Source organism: Salmo salar, chromosome ssa01 (assembly GCF_905237065.1).
Source record: "Salmo salar chromosome ssa01, Ssal_v3.1, whole genome shotgun sequence".
Taxonomy (NCBI): Eukaryota; Metazoa; Chordata; class Actinopteri; order Salmoniformes; family Salmonidae; genus Salmo; species Salmo salar.
Window position 1 is genome coordinate 165,463,837 of NC_059442.1, and position 21,922 is coordinate 165,485,758.

Consider the following 21,922-nt stretch of genomic DNA (forward strand, 5'->3'; position numbering starts at 1 on the left):
TCCAGCCATAAATATGAGCGGTTACATTTCTCCAGCCCCATCCCTGTTTGATGACGACCCCCCCCCCAAAAAAAAAATTATACTAAGTTACCATTTTCCCATTTATTTGATTAATAGTCAATCAAATTGATAGCACAGTTAGCAACACAAAGGCACATAATAAACTGCATATTGGATGTTGTATAAATGAACCAGTGAGTATGTCTTTGTGTTACAAAAAAGGGACACTAGTGTGTCTTGCAGTAGCGTCATTATGTCACTCAATAGGCTTCATTGATGTGCGTCACAGTACAAATATATTTATATTCAAGTTGGCATGTGTTAAAACTCTCAAATTACATTAGGTGAAACTTGTATGCAAATCATTCTGTGTAACAATCATTTATGTGATCTAATTAAGAAAATGAACTTCAAATAAATTTAAAACACGTAAAAACACTGAGGCAAGTTACTTAATGATCAGTAACAAAACAAAACTGTAATACATTCACAAAGAGCCGAACATAAAAATAAATCCCCAAAGATAAATAACGTCAGGGCGCCAATGCAGGCTGACCTAACCATGATGCCAAGTGGGGCGATTGGTAAGATGTGAAAGAGAAACAATCTTGCAAAGCTTAAAATCAGTAACCGCTTGGAATCAAATATGAATTAGTGTACAAGACAAAATTTTTTTACTAAATAGGTGCATTTCATACAATGCAGTGCGATAATATGAAAATCTTTTTGGAATACAATCTAACATTTTGTCAAAAGAAGGAAAATCATAGTGTACACAATTTGGTTTTTGTCAGTATATAAAAAACAAAAACAAAGAAACGGTTTCACAATACAGTACGTATAAAAAAATAAGAAAAAAAGTAATTTGACTTACAAAATGAACCAGCTGTTGGTGACAAATATTTATTGTTTATTAGTTAAGACTTTCAACCTTCATTCAAACAGATAGTGAACTGAATGACGGTTGGCGGACGAAGCCCAGATTTTACATTCATTTATATGTGAGAAGGTGAATGAGGACCGGCAGCAAATAGGAGGTCAAACATAAGTAGCTGTGAGAAGGATAATCTGATTTAAAAATCGACAACGCTCCTCACAAAAAAGTGTTGTCCACCTTGAGTCTTCTCCTCGAGTTTGTGGATGAATGCACCTGGCTATGCCTTGATGGAGCTTTCCAACTTCGCTGTCAATTGATGCTCTGCGAAGCCTGGAGGTGAATCCTGGGAATGTCGGCAAACTGAGAACGGAGAATTCCAGGTCTGGTTGGTCAGGAGCCAGGAATCATTTGAGGATAGCCAGAGCTGCCTCTCTGATGCAGGATGCAGCTTTCTCAATGTCCTCTTCTGTCTGCTCGATGGTGACCACTACCCGGATCCTACAGACATTAGGGCCGTCGTGGCAAATGTCATCTTTCAATGCTATGATAACTTCCAATAGATATGACGTCATTATTATTATTTTACTAAATGTACAACAACAAAACACTGCATACATAACATTTATGTTAATATATATATATACAAATATATATATTTGATAAACTTACGAAGGCGGAGGGAGAAACCGCTCCTCTTTATCCAAGTACCGAGCTAGGGTGAGTGCGATCTGTCTCTCCAAACACTGGTCAATGAAGAACAGTAGAACCGTCAAACAAAACCTACATATGCAGCTCTCAGGAAAACCAAGGCCACTTGTCTAAAAGAAACTCATGGTATCCATATCTCTACAGTACTTCCTTCATATGTAATGTAAGGTAAAAACATTCACCTATGAGCAACACTCAAGAATCAAGGCAAACCATTTTAAATTGAGAAAAAAAACTCAACATAGTAAAGCCAATGTTTATCATTAAGACACTAGTGTTCTAAATATTTCATACAAATGTAGATCTCTTACGTAATCTACGATGCTTCGAAGCATCCTCACATCAGTGTCTCTGGATCCAGAGCTTCTCTCTAGCTGTAGGTGAAGAGCAGGGGCATAAGCTTCCCCTACTACCTTAACCCCAGGACATCTGCAATACAGAGACAACATCTACATGACAAATGTAAATACAGATTTCACAGCAGAATAAAAAAGTATATTTGAAAATATTTATTCACCAAATCATACATTAAAATAAAAAAAAATCTAAACCAGATAAATATTACAACTTCAAATCCTTGAGAAACCAACACCGAATTTCCCAATGTCTAACGCATATTGAATTTGAAGTGCTTTCTCCCTACAGACTTCTGGGAACAGAAGAATTCTTAGCAACCCTGTGGTCATAACTCTGAACATGCTTCCCTTTTAGCGTCGCTGCAGTTTTCAGCTTTGGAAAGCTATTTACAAGGAAAGGAGATTCTCTGGTGCTGCTTTTCCACAGTAACACCAGTGTTCCACCCTGATGTTAAACTAGGGATATGGGGTTTCCAAATCTAGGGCTGACAATGAGGACTTGTGAAAAGCAGAATCAACAACATCTGCATAATCAAGAAGGTGTTAAAAGTCCACAGTTAACCATTGTTATGTAAATGCCAGCTGAAAAGTACCAGTGGCCTGGCTTTGTCCCTAAGTGAGAGCAGGTCCACCGGAGCCATGGCCCAGTGAGACATGGGTGGCAGCCCACGAAGATGGAAACAGGAGTCTGACCCTTTTTGGGTAAAACACTGGGGTAAATCCTGAGCCTTTTTGGGTAAAACACAGGTAAAACACTGGGGTAAATCCTGAGCCTTTTTGGGTAAAACACTGGGGTAAATCCTGAGCCTTTTTGGGTAAAACACAGGTAAAACACTGGGGTAAATCCTGAGCCTTTTTGGGTAAAACACTGGGGTAAATCCTGAGCCTTTTTGGGTAAAACACAGGTAAAACACTGGGGTAAATCCTGAGCCTTTTTGGGTAAAACACTGGGGTAAATCCTGAGCCTTTTTGGGTAAAACACAGGTAAAACACTGGGGTAAATCCTGAGCCTTTTTGGGTAAAACACTGGGGTAAATCCTGAGCCTTTTTGGGTAAAACACTGGGGTAAATCCTGAGCCTTTTTGGTTAAAACACTGGTGTAGATCCTGTATGGAAATGTTCCAATCATATTGACCCCTTTGTTAACTTCCCAGTACATTGTGTCAGATATGAAATACTTACTACATCCCTATGGAACAAGACTGATTTTGTGCTCTGATGTATAGCTTAGCTATAGTACAGAGACAGCCAATATAAGCAGTGGGGGGGGATCTGGATAGAGAGAGCCATGTGAGCCTCAAAACTAGGAGGTGGTCTCCTAAGAGATATCCTGTTGCCAGACGAGAGGAAGAGACACTAAGCAGACACCATGGAACAGTCACAGGGAGAATCCATGGAAAACAGAGAGCCATGCGAGAGACTGCTGTTATGGTTTGGTGTATAGGATTTCAAAAAATGTGTAAAAACACATATGGATAACCCCAGGATCCCGCACTGAGGTTGAGCGAAGAAGGTAAAGGGGAAGGTTTTGTGAGAGCAGCGCAGTTGCGTGTGGAGATCATTGTTAAAAGGTGTAATAAATAACTGAAAATGTCTGCGTCTCTCTTTAACTACTCCCACGCCCTGCCTATATTCACTGTTTTCAAGAGTTTGGTTTCATTTCAATCATATTTATTTTTAAAGCCATTTTTTACATCAGCAGATGTCAAAGTGCTATACAGAAACCCAGCCTAAAACCCCAAACAGCAAGCAATGCTGAAGCAATGCTGAAGCATGGTGCCTAGGAAAAACTCCCTAGATAGGCAGAAACCTAGAGAGGAACCAGGCTCTGAGGGGTGGCCGGTTCTCTTCTGGCTGTGCCGGGTGGAGATTATAACAGAACATAATTGGTTTTCACTCTTTTTTCCCCCTGCAAGGACCAGTGTTAATATAATGGGACCAACCTGACTGCTAGGACATACAGTTGAAGTCAGAAGTTTACATACACTTAGGTTGGAGTCATTAAAACTCGTTTTTTCAACCACTCGACAAATTTCTTGTTAACAAACTATGTAGTTTTGGCAAGTCGGTTAGGACATCTACTTTGTGCATGACACAAGTAATTTTTCCAACAATTGTTTACTGACAGATTATTTCACTTATAATTCACTGTATCACAATTCCAGAGGCCGTATCACAATTTCAGAAGCTTCTAAAGCCATGACATCATTTTCTGGAATTTTCCAAGCTGTTTAAAGGCACAGTCAACTTAGTGTATGTAAACTTCTGACCCAGTGGAATTGTGATACAGTGAATTATAAGTGAAATAATCTGTCAGTAAACAATTGTTGGAAAAATTACTTGTGTCATGCACAAAGTAGATGTCCTAACCGACTTGCCAAAACTATAGTTTGTTAACAAGAAATTTGTGGATAGGTTGAAAAACGAGTTAATGACTAACCTAAGTGTATGTAAACTTCTGACTCCAATTGTGTGCCGCCCTATGGGACTCCCAATCATGGCCGGTTGTGCTACAGCCTAGAAATGAACCAGGGTCTGTAGTGACGCCTCTAGCACTGAGATGCAGTGCCTTAGACCGCTGCGCCACTCGGGAGCCCAATGATATCAATCACAAACTATGCATTAAGAAGGCCTGGATCTTATCGTTCAATGGGAAGTTCACAAGACCATGCAAAATCACAATTCCTTTCCCAGGACAAAATCAACTTAACTTACTCTTGCAACGCTTTGTGGACGTGTTTGCACTTCTCCCTCAGGATGGTAAAAATTTCTACAACACAAGACAAGGGAAAGTTTCAGTATTTTTCATTCTCAGATTGAAGCACCAGGCGAGCCAAGTTCCAGCTGGCGTACAGTAATTAGTTTACCTTGGCCAGTGTGTGGCTGGCGCCTTTTCAACAGGGAGTGAGACTGGGGTCTGCTCGGCAGTGCTAAGAGCACTCGACCTCAGCTCATCTCACGCTGTGAGACACGCGTGAGTGCACGCACGCACGTAAGCATACTTAGCATTTACACACACACACACAAATGTACTGTTCAAGCACCAATCACACCTAATAACACAAACACTGAAAATAACTTGCACTGGACATATGCACATACACACTTAGAAATTGGACTGCCATTCCTAGAAACCTCCTTGTTGGAGGAGAGGAAAAGCTGTCCAGGTTGTGAACAGGGCATGTGGTTTGGATCAGAAACTCAAATTGATCACACGGTGTTTCACTGAAGCGCTGCCAATTCAATCAGGAATAGTCAAAGAAAGTCTGGAGTCATTTGATAGGAATTTAATAAACTAATTAGTTGATAGACATGAATATCAGGGGGCAAATAATTGTTGTAAGTGTAAGATATGGTGTGTGTGTGTTTGGAAGAATCCTTGTTGCAAGTGAATGTGTGTGTCGCTCATCTACCTGGGTCTTCCTCCATGATGTTAAGAGCCTCTATGGCTGCAGCAGCCAGCATGGGGGGCAGGGAGGCAGAGAAACAGTACCCCTGGCCTGACAGACGCTGAGAAACACAACACATCAGACCTGGGAAACACAGAGGAACAGTACCCCTGGCCTAACAGACGCTGAGAAACACAACACATCAGACCTGGGAAACACAGAGGAACAGTACCCCTGGCCTAACAGATGGAGACAAACAGAGGAACAGTACCCCTGGCCTGACAGATGGAGACAAACAGAGGAACAGTACCCCTGGTCTGACAGATGGAGACAAACAGAGGAACAGTACCCCTGGCCTAACAGATGGAGACAAACAGAGGAACAGTACCCCTGGTCTAACAGATGGAGACAAACAGAGGAACAGTACCCCTGGCCTGACAGATGGAGACAAACAGAGGAACAGTACCCCTGGTCTAACAGATGGAGACAAACAGAGGAACAGTACCCCTGGTCTAACAGATGGAGACAAACAGAGGAACAGTACCCCTGGCCTAACAGATGGAGACAGAGGAACAGTACCCCTGGTCTAACAGATGGAGACAAACAGAGGAACAGTACCCCTGGTCTAACAGATGGAGACAAACAGAGGAACAGTACCCCTGGCCTAACAGATGGAGACAAACAGAGGAACAGTACCCCTGGTCTAACAGATGGAGACAAACAGAGGAACAGTACCCCTGGCCTAACAGATGGAGACAAACAGAGGAACAGTACCCCTGGTCTAACAGATGGAGACAAACAGAGGAACAGTACCCCTGGCCTAACAGATGGAGACAAACAGAGGAACAGTACCCTTGGTCTAACAGATGGAGACAAACAGAGGAACAGTACCCCTGGTCTAACAGATGGAGACAAACAGAGGAACAGTACCCCTGGTCTAACAGATGGAGACAAACAGAGGAACAGTACCCCTGGTCTGACAGATGGAGACAAACAGAGGAACAGTACCCCTGGTCTAACAGATGGAGACAAACAGAGGAACAGTACCCCTGGTCTAACAGATGGAGACAAACAGAGGAACAGTACCCCTGGCCTGACAGATGGAGACAAACAGAGGAACAGTACCCCTGGTCTGACAGATGGAGACAAACAGAGGAACAGTACCCCTGGTCTGACAGACACAAATGATCTTGTTTGCTCGGAACCAACAGTTACAAAAGTGTAAACTCTAAATGGAATCAAGTGCCTGAAATACTTATCCTATACTATGACTTGTCCGTTACATAAACAACCATATCAAAGCAGTCAGGATTCAAAAGTCAGTATTCACACATGGGTACACGAACAGGCAGACCTGTACAGCTGACATCAGACCTGTACAGCTCACGTATTGTATACAAACATAGACATGTTTTCCTCTTTCAAAGCAGAGCTTTACATGTAACAGCTGTTTTTACAAAAACAACTGATCATTGAAAGCATGTTCGGTTTGCTTGTGTGTGTGTATATTATATATATATATATATATATTTACACACACATACACAAACGTGTGTGTGTGTGTAAACTGCTTATGGGAATTAGTCCAAGTGTGTGTCCTTTGGAAATAACAAGAGACAGTTTAGGGACCAAAACCAGTTTACACAGTGGGCCTCCAACTATGACTGGGAAGTACTGCACTCCAATCTGTAAAAAGCCCATTATCAATACCTGATGGTCTATGACGAACGACCTTCCACAGCAGAAGCCGCCTATGGAAGCCACAGCGTTCTCCATGTTGGCACTAATGAGGTCAATATCGTCAATCTGAAAATGACAAATAGGAACCAAAGGGAGGGTAGTGAGATCCACCACACAGAACCCAGGGTCATGTTCACTAGGGCACACAATCAATCAAAGACGCTTTAAAACGTTTTGCAACAGAAAATGGAAGCAAGCGTTTCTAATTGTCCAGGTAGTCCCTCCCAGTTTCAGTCAGTTGTCTTCCGTTTGGTGTATAATGAACATGACCCAGATTAATCCATCATATGGGGCATGGCTGTGTGGCGTACTACTCACGTTGACCCCAAAGTGTTCCGTAACCCCTCTGCCATGTTCTCCCAGCACTCCGAACGACATACTCTCCTCCAGGAAGATGCGGACCTTGTACTTGTACTTCAGCTTCACCTGGTGGCCAATAGAAATATGAGATGGAAGGTGGAACATACCAAACACTATATTCTGTTGTAACGCGCTAGAAACTTGTCCCATAGACTGAAAGTGGAAAAAAAAGGGCAAGCGCTCATTTATATAGCTGCAGTTGATACTTTGATCAAAATACTGTATAATATGAACCAAGTACCATCATTACAAAGTACCACATATGACACACATAGCTCTATGGGAATCAACAATTGGTGTGCTCAACTCAACAGTAAAAAGGTCAACCATCTTGGGATATAATGGAACCGTATTGGGTCTCTCACCAGGTCTGGAAGGGGACAAACGTCTGCAGTGTTTATATACAGCCCCTCCACTATGATGAACCTCCTGGTCACTCTGGCCTTCCGAGGATTCTACAGCAATAGAACAAGATAGGTTTGAGAAGTGTGACTTTCAAAATGGCCTCCACACACTTCCAGGTCAACTGGATGGTGTTGAAACAAAATGGTGGCAGCCCTCACACATAGCTTGCGTCCCAATAATTTCTCTCCCCCCCCAGAGTGCACTTGTTACGTTTCATTCATGGATTTGAGAGGAAATGACTGGTATATGCCTACACCAATCAAATGCTTTTAAATGTGGGGACTAGTGAACATGCACAAGCTTCAGTAAGGAGATATTGAGACTCAACAAGAGTCTACATCCCAATTCTTCACCCTTCTTCTGAAGTGTGCACTTCCCATCATGAATTTAACTATGTTGGAAACTCCCATCAGCCAAAACTTACACCATTCCTATACCTTTAAATCCATGCCAGGGGGAAAATCTCAATTGCATTTCCTTGATTCCTTGAGTCCCCTCTCCAAGCGTCCTTCTCAAAACACAATGGATGAGGTCAGAGATCCCTCCCCTGGGTTTTGAGAAGGAGGTAGGGAGAGAGGATGCAAGTAAATGCAATTGAGATACTCCCACTGAGTATGTAAGTGCACACTTAAGGGGAAAAAAAGTGTGGAGAATGGGGATTTAGAGATTGGTCAAGTGGATGGTCAAGTGGATGGTGTTGACAAAATGGTGGCAGGCCTGCTTTGACTAACCCTCTGATCCTCGATCTCCTGCTCTTTGAGCAGTCTCTCCAGATCTTCCATGTCGTTGTGTTTGAAGTACTTGATGAAACTGCGGGAGGCTTGGAGACCCTTTTGTATGGAGAAACATGCTGCTTCATCCCTGGAAAGATTTTTTTTAAATATGATTAAAAATGCTTGTTGGAGACTAAATTCAAGTAGGACTAGTTGGCTTGTTGAACCAATGGGGGGGGGTGTGAGAGAAACTTACACAAACACTATGTCTCCTCTCTTGGAGTAGGCAGGTATTGCACTAGCTATCGTTGCAAAGCCATAGGAATAGATGATGGCCTCCTCTGTTTTCATGAACTTGGCCAAACGATCCTCTAACTCCAAGTGGACATCTGAAATGATCCCCAAAAAATGTCAGAGTTATGGAGACAAAAAAATAAAATAAATAATAAATGTTTCATTTAAGAGACTGACATGGATGTACATGTACAGACTGACAACCCTTCAGTCTACATTTGTACATGTTGACACATAGGGACATCTTGTAAGATCTGAAATACACAAGAGGATAACTGAACTGCAAATCAAATTTTATTTGTCACATGCGTCGTATACAACAGGTGTAGAGCTTACAGTGAAACGCTTACTTACAAGCCCTTAACCAACAATGCAGATAAGAAAAATATTTAATAAATAAACTAATGTAAAAACATAAAAGAGCAGCAAAATAATAACGAAGCTATATACAGGGGGTACTGGTACCGAGTCAATGTGCAGGGGTACAGGTTAGATAGTAATATGTACAGTACCAGTCAAAAGTTTGGACACCTACTCATTCCATGTTTTTTGTAATTTTTTTTCCTCACTATTTTCTACATTGTAGAATAATAGTGAAGACATAAAAACTACATGGAATCATGTAGTAACCCCCCAAAAAATGAAATAGTTATTTAATACATTTTTACCATCCTGGGGGAGAAGTGGAAACACGTCCACAAAGCGTTGCAAGAGTAAGTTAAGTTGATTTTGTCCTGGGAAAGGAATTGTGATTTTGCATGGTCTTGTGAACTTCCCATTGAACGATAAGATCCAGGCCTTCTTAATGCATAGTTTGTGATTGATTTCATTGGGCTCCCGAGTGGCACAGCGGTCTAAGGCACTGCATCTCAGTGCTAGAGGCGTCACTACAGACCCTGGTTCAAAATATATTTTATATTTGAGATTCTTCAAAGTAGCCACCCTTTGCCTTGGTGACAGCTTTGCACACTCTTGGCATTCTCTCAACCAGCTTCATGGAGGTAGTCACCTGGAATGCATTTCAATTAACAGGTGTAATTTGTTAAAGTTTATTTGTGAAATTTCTTTCCAACTTAATGTGTTTGAGACAATCAGTTGTGTTATGACATGGTAGGGGTGGTATATAGAAGATAGAAGATGTATAGAAATATAGAAGATATTTGGTAAAATATCAAGTCCATATTATGGCAAGAACAACTCAAATAAGCAAAGAGAAATGACAGTCCATCAACATTTCAAAAGTTTCTTCAAGAGCAGTTGCAAAAACCATCAAGCGCTATGATGAAACTGACTCTCACGAGGACCGCCACAGGAACGGAAGACCCAGAGTTACCTCTACTGCAGAGTATGAGTTCATTAGAGTTACCAGCCTCAGAAATTGGTGCAAAAAATTAATATTTCAGAGTTCAATTAAGACACATCAACATTAACTGTTCAGAGGAGACTGCTTGAATCAGGCCTTCATGGTCAAATTGCTGCGAATAAACCACTAATTAAGGACACCAATAAGAAGAATATTTGCTTGGGCCAAGAAATTTGCAATGGACATTAGACCGAGATGAGTCCAAATTTGAGATTTTTGATTCTAACCACTGTCTTTGAAATGCAGAGTAGGTGAACGGATGATCTCCACATGTGAGGTTACCACAGTGAAGCATGGAGGAGGTGTGACGGTGCTTTGCTGGTGACACTGATTTATTTAGAATTCAAGGTACACTTAACCAGCATGGCTACCACAGCATTCAGCAGCGATACACCATTCCATATGGTTTGCGCGTAGAGGGACTATCAATTGTTTTTCAACAGCACAATTACCCAACACACCTCCAGGCTGTGTAAGGGCTATTTGACCAAGAAGGAGAGGGATGGCGTGCTGCATCAGATGATCTGAGGGCCCATGCCAAATCTTTTCAGTCTCCTGGGAGGGGAACAGGCACTGTCATGCCCTCTTCACTACTGTCTTGGTGTGTTTGGACCATGATAGTTTGTTGGAGATGTGGACACCAAGGAACTTTAAGCTCTCAACCTGCTCCACTACAGCCCCGTCGATGAGAATGGGGTGTCCTTTTCCTGTAGTCCACGATCATCTCCTTTGTCTAGATCACATTGAGGGAGAGGTTGTTGTCCTGGCACCACACTGCCAGGTTCTGACCTCCTGCCTATAGACCGTCTCATCGTTGATCAGGCCTACCACCGTTGTGTCTTCGACAAACTTAATAGTGTTGGAGTCGTGCTAGGCTACGCAGTCATGGGTGAACAGGGAGTACAGGAAGGGACTAAGCAAACACCCCTGAGGGGGCCTGTGTTGAGGATCAGCGTGGCAGAGGTGTTGTTTCCTACCCTTACCACCTGGTGGCTGCCCATCAGGAAGTCCAGGATCCAGTTGCAGAGGGAAGTGTTCAGTCCCAGGGTCCTTAGCTTAGTGATGAGCTTTGAGGGCACAATGGTGTTGAACGCTGAGCTGTAGTCAATGAACAGCATTCTCACATAGGTGTTCCTTTTGTCCAAGTGGCAAAGGGCAGTGTTGAGTGCAAGAGCTTGCGTCATCTGTGGATCTGTTGGGGCGGTATGCAAATTGGGGTGGGTCTAGGATTTCCGGGATAATGGCGTTTATGTGAGACATGACCAGCCTTTCAAAGCACTTCATGGCTACCGACGTGAGTGCTACCGGTCGGTAGTCACTTAGGCAGGATAGCTTGGTGTTGTTGGGCTCAGGGACTATGGTGGTCTGCTTGAAACATGTCGGTATTACAGACTCAGGTCAGGGATAGGTTGAAAATGTCAGTGAACACACTTGCCAGTTGGTCAGCACATGCTAGGATTACACATCCTGGTAATCCGTCTGGCCCTGTGGCCTTGTGAATGTTGACCTGTTTAAAGGTCTTACTCACATCGGCTACGGCGAGCGTGATCACACAGTCATCCAGAACAGCTGGTGCTCTCATGCATGCTTCAATGTGTTGCTTGCCTCGAAGCGTGCATAGAAGTCGTTTAGCTCATGTGGTAGGCTTGTGTCACTGGGCAGCTCACGGCTGGGCTTCTTTGTAGTCCGTAATAGTTTGCAAGCCCTGCCACATTCGACGAGCGTCAGAGACGGTGTAGTAGGATTCAATATTAGTCCTATATTGACACTCTGTCCGTTTGATGGTTCGTCTGAGGGCATAGCTGGATTTCTATTAAGCGTCCAGGTTAGAGTCCCACTCCTTGAAAGCGGCAGCTCTAGCCTTTAGCTCAGTAGTATTGTGCGAGTCACTGCTACTTCCTGCTTTAGTTTTTGCTTGTAAGCAGCAATCAGTAGGATAGAATTATGGTCAGATTTGCCAAATGGAGAGAGAGCTTTTTATGCGTCTCTGTGTGTGCAGTAAAGGTGGTCTAGAGTTTGCACATGTAACATGCTGGTAGAAATGAGGTAAAACGGATTTAAGTTTCCCTGCATTAAAGTCCCTGGCAACTAGGGGCGCCACCTCTGGATGAGCATTTTCTTGTTTGCTTATGGCTTTATATAGCTCGTTGAGTGCGGTCTCAGTGCCAGCATTGGTTTGTGGTAGTAAATAGACAGTTACAAAAAATATAGATGAAAACTCTATTGGTAAATAGTGTGGCCTGGTCCTTTATCTGGAGTAAATCCTTTGCGTACGACTTAAAGAAGAAATCTTTGTCCAGTTCGATGTGAGTAATCGCTGTTCTGATATCCAGAAGCTCTTTTCGGTCATAAGAGATGGTGGCAGGAACATTACGTACAAAATAAGTTACAAACAAGGCAAAAAACCTCCCACAAAATAGCACAATTGGTTAGAAGCCCGTAAAAACAGCAGCCATCTCCTCCGGTGCCATTCTCAGAGCATGATTTTTCCTTAGAGCAACTCACCAAAGGTTCCATAGAAACCTCTTGGACCACAGGTACCAACACCATACCTCCTGAGAGAAGTCAAGGCCTTTTGCTGTCAGAGAAAGAGGGGAAAATAGAGCAATTGATATTCATTGAAATGCTATTGTCCTTCTACAAATACGCATTGCCGCTATAGGCATGTGTGGTGATGGTATGTTCAGAAAGACTAAACAAAACAAATAGATGGGTTAGCTGACAACGTCACGAAAACGATGCGCACCCTTCAAATGGGGCATAAGTCTGAGTTGTTGAGTTGCCAGACAGCGACCAACAATGACAAGAAACAGCCATGTGGGGAATCATTAGTGACTCGTTTCAGCTAGTTTCTTGTTCTTGATACCATGTCTTGTTTTGACTGATTTCATGTCAATGCTAATATGGCAAAACATTTTGTAGCTAGCTAACCAACAACTTTAACGCTGTATTTGAGAGACATTTGCTCATTGTGCAAATGTATTTATGTTTTCAATAAACATTGGGATGGAGAATAAATATAGTTTACATGTTGTCAACATTCTAAACCAACTGTCTGTTTTGCCCCATAGTTGTGCATGTGTCAGTTGTGTTGCTAAACAACCAACATGTCTATAGGGTTAAGCCCAAGATACACCATTGGTTGTCAACATAGGGTACTAGTGCCCATAGGGGTACTTGGCATATGCATAATTAATATGGGAACATGGGCTATTTCATCATTTGTCGTGTAAAAACAGACATAATGTTCAAATGAATAATAGTCCCGACTGGTTGAACCGAGGCAGGCAGAGTAAAATGTAATTTGGAGTACAGTAACCTAAATAGGTTGAGAACCAGTGCAATAAGCCATGATTACTGAATGATTGTTTTTATTTTAGTGTTTGTCTCCACAAAAGTATTTTGCTCATGTCTTTAGCATTGTACAGTGCCAACATTTAATCAAAATTGAAGCAAAATGGCTAATATCTTAGAAAATAAACAAAAAAGGTATGCTTCTACTTAAAATAGTACAGACCTTCACTCGCTCGTTGTCAAGGAAACCCAAGAAGTTAAATGAAGCAAAGTTAATGCACTCTTTTCCATTTACAATGATTTTGTGGCTTGGTGGGCTGTAAAATAAAACACCTGCTATTAGCTAAACACAACACAAGGTTCACTTGATGTTAGAATGAAGAAATGTGAGGTAGACAGCTAGACCGGTCAGGGTACTGTTCGGTAGGCAGAAAACTGTTTTGAAACCATGTACAACATTAACTTGTTCAACAAGACCACATATTGTAGTTTTTGCTACGGTGTGCCCTACTGAACATTGACCCAGGTATTTGACTGTACTGTGTAAAGCAAAAAAAAATTGCCTAGATTTGCCTACTTGGAAAGATGTTACAGTATAGGCTATGAGATCACTCACTGCCCTTCAAAAACAGTCAATAAAGCATCATTAGCTTACCCAGTGACTATGTCATAATTGAGGGACGGATGGTCTTTGGACATAGCAGGGACAAGAGGTTCTGGTTGCCATTCCTCAATTAAGTCCTCCTTTTCCTGTTATAGACAAATACTACAGAGTTAACACATTGTGCCAGAAACAGTTACATGCAGAATTTCCATCCAGAGTGTCCTATGCACTCACAGGTGGGTGAAACCATTTTTCTCTACCTTCTCTGTGAGGTCTGAACGCTCCTGTAGTTTGTACGTCTTTGAAAACAGCAGTCTGATGATCCACAATATGAGGATCCCCTCCAGGACCAGATGGTAGGCAGGTGCCTGGGGAGAGAAATGGGTCAAATCTTATTTGTCACATGCGTAGAATACAACAGGTGTAGTAGACCTTACTGTGAAATGCTTACTTACAAGCCCTTAAACAACAATTCAGTTCAAGAAAGAGAGTTAAAAACATATTTACTAAATAAACAATAAAATAAGGACGTTATATACATACGGGGGTACCGGTACCGAGTAAATGTGCAGGGTTATAGGTTAGTTGAGGTAATTTGTACATGTAGGTAGAGATAAAGTGACTATGCATAGATAATAAATAGTGATTAGCAGCAGTGTCAATGTAAATAGTCAGGGTGGCCAGTTGATTTGATCAACAGTCTCGTGGCTTGGGGGGGTAGAAGCTGTTAAGGAGCCTTTTGGTCCTAGACTTGGTTCTCCGGTACCGCTTGCCGTGCGGTAGCAGAGAGAACAGTCTATGACTAGGGTGGAGTCCTTGACAATTTTTAGGGCCTTCCTCTGACACAGCACCGTCGATGAGAATGGAGGCGTATTCAGCCATCCTTTTCCTGTAGTCCACGATCAGCTCCTTTGTCTTGCTCACATTGAGGGAGAGTTTGTTGTCCTGGCACCACACTGCCAGTCTCTGACCTCCTCCCTATAGGCCGTCTCATCGTTGTCGTTGATCAGGCCTATCAATGTTGTGTCGTCAGCAAACTTAATGATGGTGTTGGAGCCGTGACTGGTCACGCAGTCGTGGGTGAACAAGGAGTACAGGAGGGTACTAAACACGCACCCCTAAGTGGCACTGTGTTGAGGATCAGCGTGGCAGATGTGTTGTTGCCTACCCTTACCACCTGGGGTCTGCCCATCAGGAAGTCCAGGATCCAGTTGCAGAGGGAGGCGTTTAGTCCCAGGGTCCTTAACTTAGTGATGAGCTTTGTGGGAATTATGGTGTTGAACGCTGAGCTGTAGTCAATGAACAGCATTCTCACGTAGGTGTTCTTTTTGTCCAGGTGGGAAAGGGCAGTGTGGAGTGGAATTGAGATTGCATCATCTGTGGATCTGTTGAGGCGGTATGCAAATTGGAGTGGGTCTAGGGTTTCCGGGATGGTGTTGCTGATGTGAGCCATGACCAGCCTTCCAAAACACTTCATGGCTAACGACGTGAGTGTTACAGGGCGGTAGTCATTTAGGCAGGTTCCCTTCTATTTCTTGGGCACATGGACTATGGTGGTCTGCTTGAAACATGTAGGTATTACAAACTCGGTCAGGGAGAGGTTGAAAATGTCAGTGAAGACACTTGCCAGTGGGTCCGCGCATGCTCTGAGTATACATCCTAGTAATCCGTCTGGCACCACAGCCTTGTGAATGTTGACCTGTTTAAAGGTCTTGCCGACATCGGCTACGGCGAGCGTAATCACACAGTCATCCGGAACAGCTGGCGCGCTCCTTGAAAGCGGCAGCTCTGGCCTTTAGCTCAGTGCAGGTGTTGCCTATAATCCATGGCTTCTGGTTGGGATATGTACGTACAGTCACTGTGGGGACGACGTCGTCGATGCACTTACTGATGAAGCCGGTGACTGAGGTGGTGTACTCCTCAATGCCATTGGATGAATCCCGGAACATATTCCAGTATGTGCAGCAAAACAGTCCTGTAGCGTAGCATCCACATCATCTGACCACTTCCGCATTGAGTGCATCTCTGGTACTTCCTGATTTAGTTTTTGCTTGTAAGCAGGAATCAGGAGGATAGAACTATGGTCAGATTTGAAAAATGGAGGGCGAGCTTTGTACGCGTCTATGTGTGTTGAGTAAAGGTGGTCTAGAGTTTTTTTTTTTCCCTCTGGTTGCACATGTGACATGCTGGTAGAAATGAGGTAAAACGGATTTATGTTCGCTCGCATTAAAGTCCCTTTCATAGTAGGTTTGAGCAGGTAGGGTATTTTATAATACTGTATACCAGGTTATTTTGAAATATTGCGGGTATTATTTACAAAACCAGTGGCGTTGAACCTATTTCTTTAGTTTGTGTTAAACACCATAGTGATGAAAACGATTACTGCTCCTCCAAGGGACTTGGCTTCCTTGAAGCATTTCCGTCTCTGGACCCTACTGGGTTCCATTTATTCCTCATTGTGCTTCTGAATCGAGGTGTGAATTCAACTTAGCACCCTTGATTATCACAATATAAGCGTTCTTATTTAACTCCATTGTCATACAGTTTAGGGATCTCCTGTAATTTAAAAACCATTACTCCTTAGTTGTTACTGTAGGCCTAGCCTTGTGACGTGTAGGCTAAAAAGGTATCCTAATAGGAAATGGCTTTGCCTGCGATACACAACTCTGAACCTCATGCTACTGTCTGGTAAATCATGGGGTGAATTGAACTCAGTATCTTTGGTTCCAGAGCTGAACATGGTAAGACAACTAGGCTAGTTCCCATGGGGGAGCGATAATCGTGCTTACCAACGCTAGGATCATTACAGTATCTTAGATACTTCCCCTCTCCCAAACCATGTAAAGCAGTTGTTGACAAGTGTACTCTCAGGTAAAAGTGGTCCAACTAATTTTACTTACAAAGTTGAACTCAACACGCAATAGGTCTACTGTCTTTCCATTTTAACTAAGAGCAATGCTGACATGTCCCAAAAAATGACAAGCACAGATGCCTATACCTGTTATGTTAGCCCATGATCATGTCTGAGTTCCATTACATTACACACGTTTTGTTCAGAGCCCCGACACTCAGTTTGAACATTAACACCCATCGGTTTTGGAAGCATAAGGACCTTCTTTTTCAAATCAGCTTTGAAATAATGTTTTCATTGATACACACATTTTTTTAGGGTTAGGGTTCCCACACTGCCAATATTTTCATGTTACAGCACTTGTTTATAGAAAACAGATGGAAGACAAGAGTGGACTACCTGTGCTAATTAGCCATCTGCATCCTCGAACACCTGTGTGTAAACGGAAGACAGACGCCACAAACGGAAAAATACTGTCCGCTGCAACTGTTAAAACAGTACACAGTAAGAGTGTATTTTGCATTTGTGATTTTTTTTTTTGATGTGACATGTAAGTTGAGGGATTTATGTTTCTAAAACCGTACCGCAACTGAGAATCGATTCACGTTTACATTAAATATTTGGCTGTTTTGACTTCGAACCAATTCACCTTTAAACAGAACGTACGGTCCTTGGACTATAAAAATAGTAATTTTAGGCTCCTTTAGTCCATAATTGGGCTACTGTTAGGAAATAACATCACTTATTCAACACTTATTCATATCTACTAACAAAAATGTGGCTCCATTTCACCGGGTATTGATCAGCAATGCTAAAGTTAACGGTCAAGATAATAGCTGTCAAATCATAAGTTATCTGGTGATCAATGAAGTTGTAACAAAAACCACAAAACTATCAAAATATGCCCTCGACATGGAACAGGTGAAATAAAAAGAAATACGTGTATGTATGGAAATTAAGATAAAGGAAAATGTATGTAGTGTAAAGTTCTGTTATAAAATCATCACAACTCCCTTCATATTTATCTCACTACGATTGGCTCATACTCCAAAACCGAACGACGCACATCTGACACGAAAGACTATTGGCTACAATATTCTGTCAATCATATCTGGTAACAATTATGAAGTACACTTCCTGAAAAACCGGAATTTTCTATCGTTTCTCTCTTTTTACATAGTTTAATACACAAACGACATATGAGACAGGGTGTTATAACTGAACAAAATACATCTACAACTTTACATTTTTTTTTAAAGTATTTAAATAAAGACAAATTACCTCGTAGAGTGCTTGTACCATCTCCACTAACACCCACTGCTGCCCCGACGCCATCTTGGTTACCTGATCACGTGGTAAACGTCATCATCCATAAAATGAAGGGTGCGTTCGTAAGTTAACTCTGGTTATCTACTACGATTTCACCGATTAATTAACGAAAACGCAACACCGGTTGAATATGACCGATGTCAGTAAACGTCGCAAAATTGTTGCCAGCAGCACAGTTAGTCACCAACCCTAAAGAAAACAGCCTAACCAGCTCTGCTAATACGATTAAAATGGTGGTGTTCTCTCATTTGTGTCTGGAAGTAGCTAGCCAACTTTAGCCAGTAAGTTTGGGTGCTTGACTGCCGTTGTAAGGTCAGAACGCTACTCCTTGGCCATAGCATCCAGTGTGGGCTCTGGACGGTCCGATCCGAGAGCGAAACGCTCTGAATTTACGAACGGACAATCTGACAACGCTCTGAATTTAAGCACGACCAGACCAGGCCATCCTCTAACACTCAAGAGTGAATTTACGAACACACCTGAAGATGAGAAAGCCCTCTAGCGACTGCGCATATAGGGCTGCGCCCCTTTCCGGGTCATAGCTTGAAGGGTTCCTGCTTTTCTCAAATGATCGTCAAAAGTTGAAATCTCCGGGGCGAACTATTATAATTCAAAAGATTAGAAATCGCTTTTTAAAAAACGATGACTTATGTTTATTTATTTTTTTAAAGGCAAAGGTACAAGACTGTACATAGCAGAATTAAGGGGCAAACAAACTGCTCATCCCATACAATGGCGCGGTCTGTATCGCCCAATCAGAGAGCAGATACAAGTGACGTGACCTGTTAGCGACACGTGAAGGCATGTTTGCAAACAGAGACCCCCGTGTTTCAATAAATCCCTTGATTACTTCAAAAAATAAAATAAATTGAATTTTGTCTGTGATTGGACGACAGCGAGGCTCATGGTTAGTGTAGGTTTTTGGTGCTATTTGATACAGAATCTGACGCTAAAAGCACGACTTCTCAACACAAACTTGGCCAGCTTCGCTAAGTGTTTCGCTACGTTTTTACTTTCTGGAACGTTCAATTGAACGGAAACGACGCTGTACTGATTGACCAGTTGAAAAACGGGGAAGGGGGTGTTGGGGAACGCTGTCAGCATGGCCACTGCCTTTTAACAACGTCACTCATTGCTTAAAGCCACACCCATCAAACGCTGGCACACATCAAATCAAATTGTATTAGTCACATACACATTTTTAGAAGACGTTATTACGTTACGGGTGTTGCGAAATGCTTGTGTTCCTAGCTCCAACAGTGCAGTAATATCTAACAATTCACAACAATATACACAAATCTAAATGTAGAATAATGGAATTAAGAAATATATAAATATTAGGACGAGTAATGTCGGAGTGGCGTTGACTAAAATACATTAGAAGTCTGTTCAAAAGTCTACCTCAAAGTCTGTTGAAGAACATATTGGGGAAACATGTCGTTCAGTACAAACCGTTCTGCAACATAGCAAACGTTCAATCGAACTGAATGAACAGGTTTCCATCCAACCTTTTTATTGGGGTGAAGTAGCCAGGGGCGCAACTTTCACTGGGGATAGTGCAATGTGATACAAAAAGCAGCGATGGTGTGGTTTTTGACCATGCGGACGCCTCCGAAAGGCTGGGTAGGCTGCTTGGAGTGTTCAGTCAGCTGGATGTATCACTGCTTCTGAAAGGCTGGCAAAACCAGCAAGGAAGAGTTGAGCATAGTTCAGTGTGTATGTTTACGCTCTTTCACCGAGTTTGAAAAGCAAGCAAGCAGAGCAGAAACTGGTTACTCTTTAGTTGACTGATGTAACTGCTGTTTAACTTAACAGAAAAAAAACTAAACTAGTGTTTGTTCTGAGCTAGTATTGCAACTGGCATGTACGGTAATGTTAGCTAATGTTTCATCCCCTCTTAACTGAGGTGAATGAATAAGTTCCGCTAGCTCTTAGTAGCTACTACAGCCAGGTCTAGTTATCTGTCAGATAGTAAACATAGCCACCCCATATCACTATCTAATAGCTGTAGTTTGTATGGAAATGTTTTGTAGCCTTTGTTTTGTCCCGTTTCAGAAGTACATGAACTTGGCTAGCTTTTGCCAGTTGATGCACGTTAGCGAGAGAGCAGGCCAAAAGTTGGCTAGCGTCAGCTATTCTTTTTGCCTCAATTACACTATACCTGAATAAAATGATGAAACCATCGGTCAAATGATTGAAGATTGATATTTTTTTTCAGTGCAATGTGAGTTGTATTAGTCAGTATGGCAATGTAACATTATTGATCTGTCAGTTTCCCTAGCTAATTCCCTACTTTTCACACTGACACAGTAATAAACAGCTCTGATGTTACTGGCTTCACTGTCATGGTGCACAGTAGAGGTCTGTATGGGACAGATTTCTTCATCCTGCTACTGCCCACATCTGCTGGCTTTCTGTCCGACTCTCACCCGCTACTGCAATAACTGGTCCCAAACCCAACTGAAGTCCCGCAATGTTAATTTTAGGCATATGTGACACAGCTCAGTTGCCAGCCATGGTCCCAGCAATTGTTGCGCCCTATAGGCAATATCAAAATGCACATAAATAACTTAAGAAATAGGTTAAATTTACAAGAGATTCTCACAATATTATATTATTGGGCTATATCAGCCAATATGCTAGACGTAGATTGAAGAGAGCAGAGTTGGAGAGACTTGCACTTTCTTTTGAGCTATTTTTAAAGCCTACCTTTCAGGAGTGGGAAGATTTTCAGACTGAGAAATATTTAGGCCTATTTCTAGGCAATGTAGTAAACTATAGCCTTAACATAGGCCTATTTAGGAAGTACATTTCCTTGGAAAGATAACTGCCCCGTGCTCCTCCTCCCATGCATAGGCTATAGGCTCCTCTATTTAATTGAGGCCACACGCGCACCTGATCTCACTGGTATGGCTACTAAACTGGAAGCAGAAAGAATGATGACAGCTACACTTGCTACGTTTTGCATAGGGCTATAGGATATAATCTACCTTTTAGTAGGACGATTTTCAAGCAGTGACAAATAAATGGGTAATCAATACTTATTGAAAATGAAAAGGTGCAATGGTCGCTCACCATAGTAGCCTAACCTATGTGCACATTATGCCTTTTCCTTTTCAATTGTGATTACATTTTTTGATTGCACTTCAACTCATGTCGGTTGAGCGGCCTCCACTTTCCATTATTTATATTTATTTACAGACAATGTAGTAAACTACAGTCTAATCATATTTAAGTTAATTTCCTATTCTCCGCCCATATAGGCAGCCTACTGTATTTCAATGAGACCACACATACTAGGCACACTTGAACTCTCACGCCCAACTAGGAGAAGTTGGCTACTGTGTGAAGTGTGTGAATAATGCAAAAAAATCTGTTTTTTAATACAGTAGGTAGGCTAACGCATACAAAGCAGAAAGAGGACCGTTTCCAAATAATCTGTGGGACAACAAAAATAGGTCCATCCCAAAGTTGTTTGTCTGACCCCCGCTTGCGCCCGCAACATGAAAAATGCCAAAAGCCGACCTTGCAGCAATGATCTCTGTCGGGAACCACATGTCCCGCAGGCATCACGCGGGAATGCAGCCCTCTAGTGCAGTCAGTTCACAACACCATGCTCATCATGTCTTAGTAGGGTCA

General features: G+C 42.3%; 1 protein-coding gene across 1 annotated transcript; it reads right to left on the bottom strand.

The window, feature by feature from the left end:
• Positions 1 to 87: 87 nt before the first annotated feature.
• sptlc1 (serine palmitoyltransferase, long chain base subunit 1) lies at positions 88 to 18,770 on the bottom strand. Its single transcript, XM_014145419.2, has 15 exons — positions 18,236 to 18,770; positions 14,364 to 14,471; positions 14,155 to 14,249; positions 13,723 to 13,816; positions 12,711 to 12,783; positions 8,805 to 8,937; positions 8,567 to 8,696; positions 7,796 to 7,885; positions 7,389 to 7,496; positions 7,041 to 7,136; positions 5,355 to 5,451; positions 4,657 to 4,711; positions 1,897 to 2,014; positions 1,547 to 1,620; positions 88 to 1,375 (listed from the first exon to the last, which is right to left on the bottom strand). Exons 1-15 carry the CDS (start codon positions 18,287 to 18,289, stop codon positions 1,282 to 1,284), a joined length of 1,419 nt encoding a protein of 472 aa, XP_014000894.1. The 5' UTR covers positions 18,290 to 18,770; the 3' UTR covers positions 88 to 1,281.
• Positions 18,771 to 21,922: the final 3,152 nt, after the last annotated feature.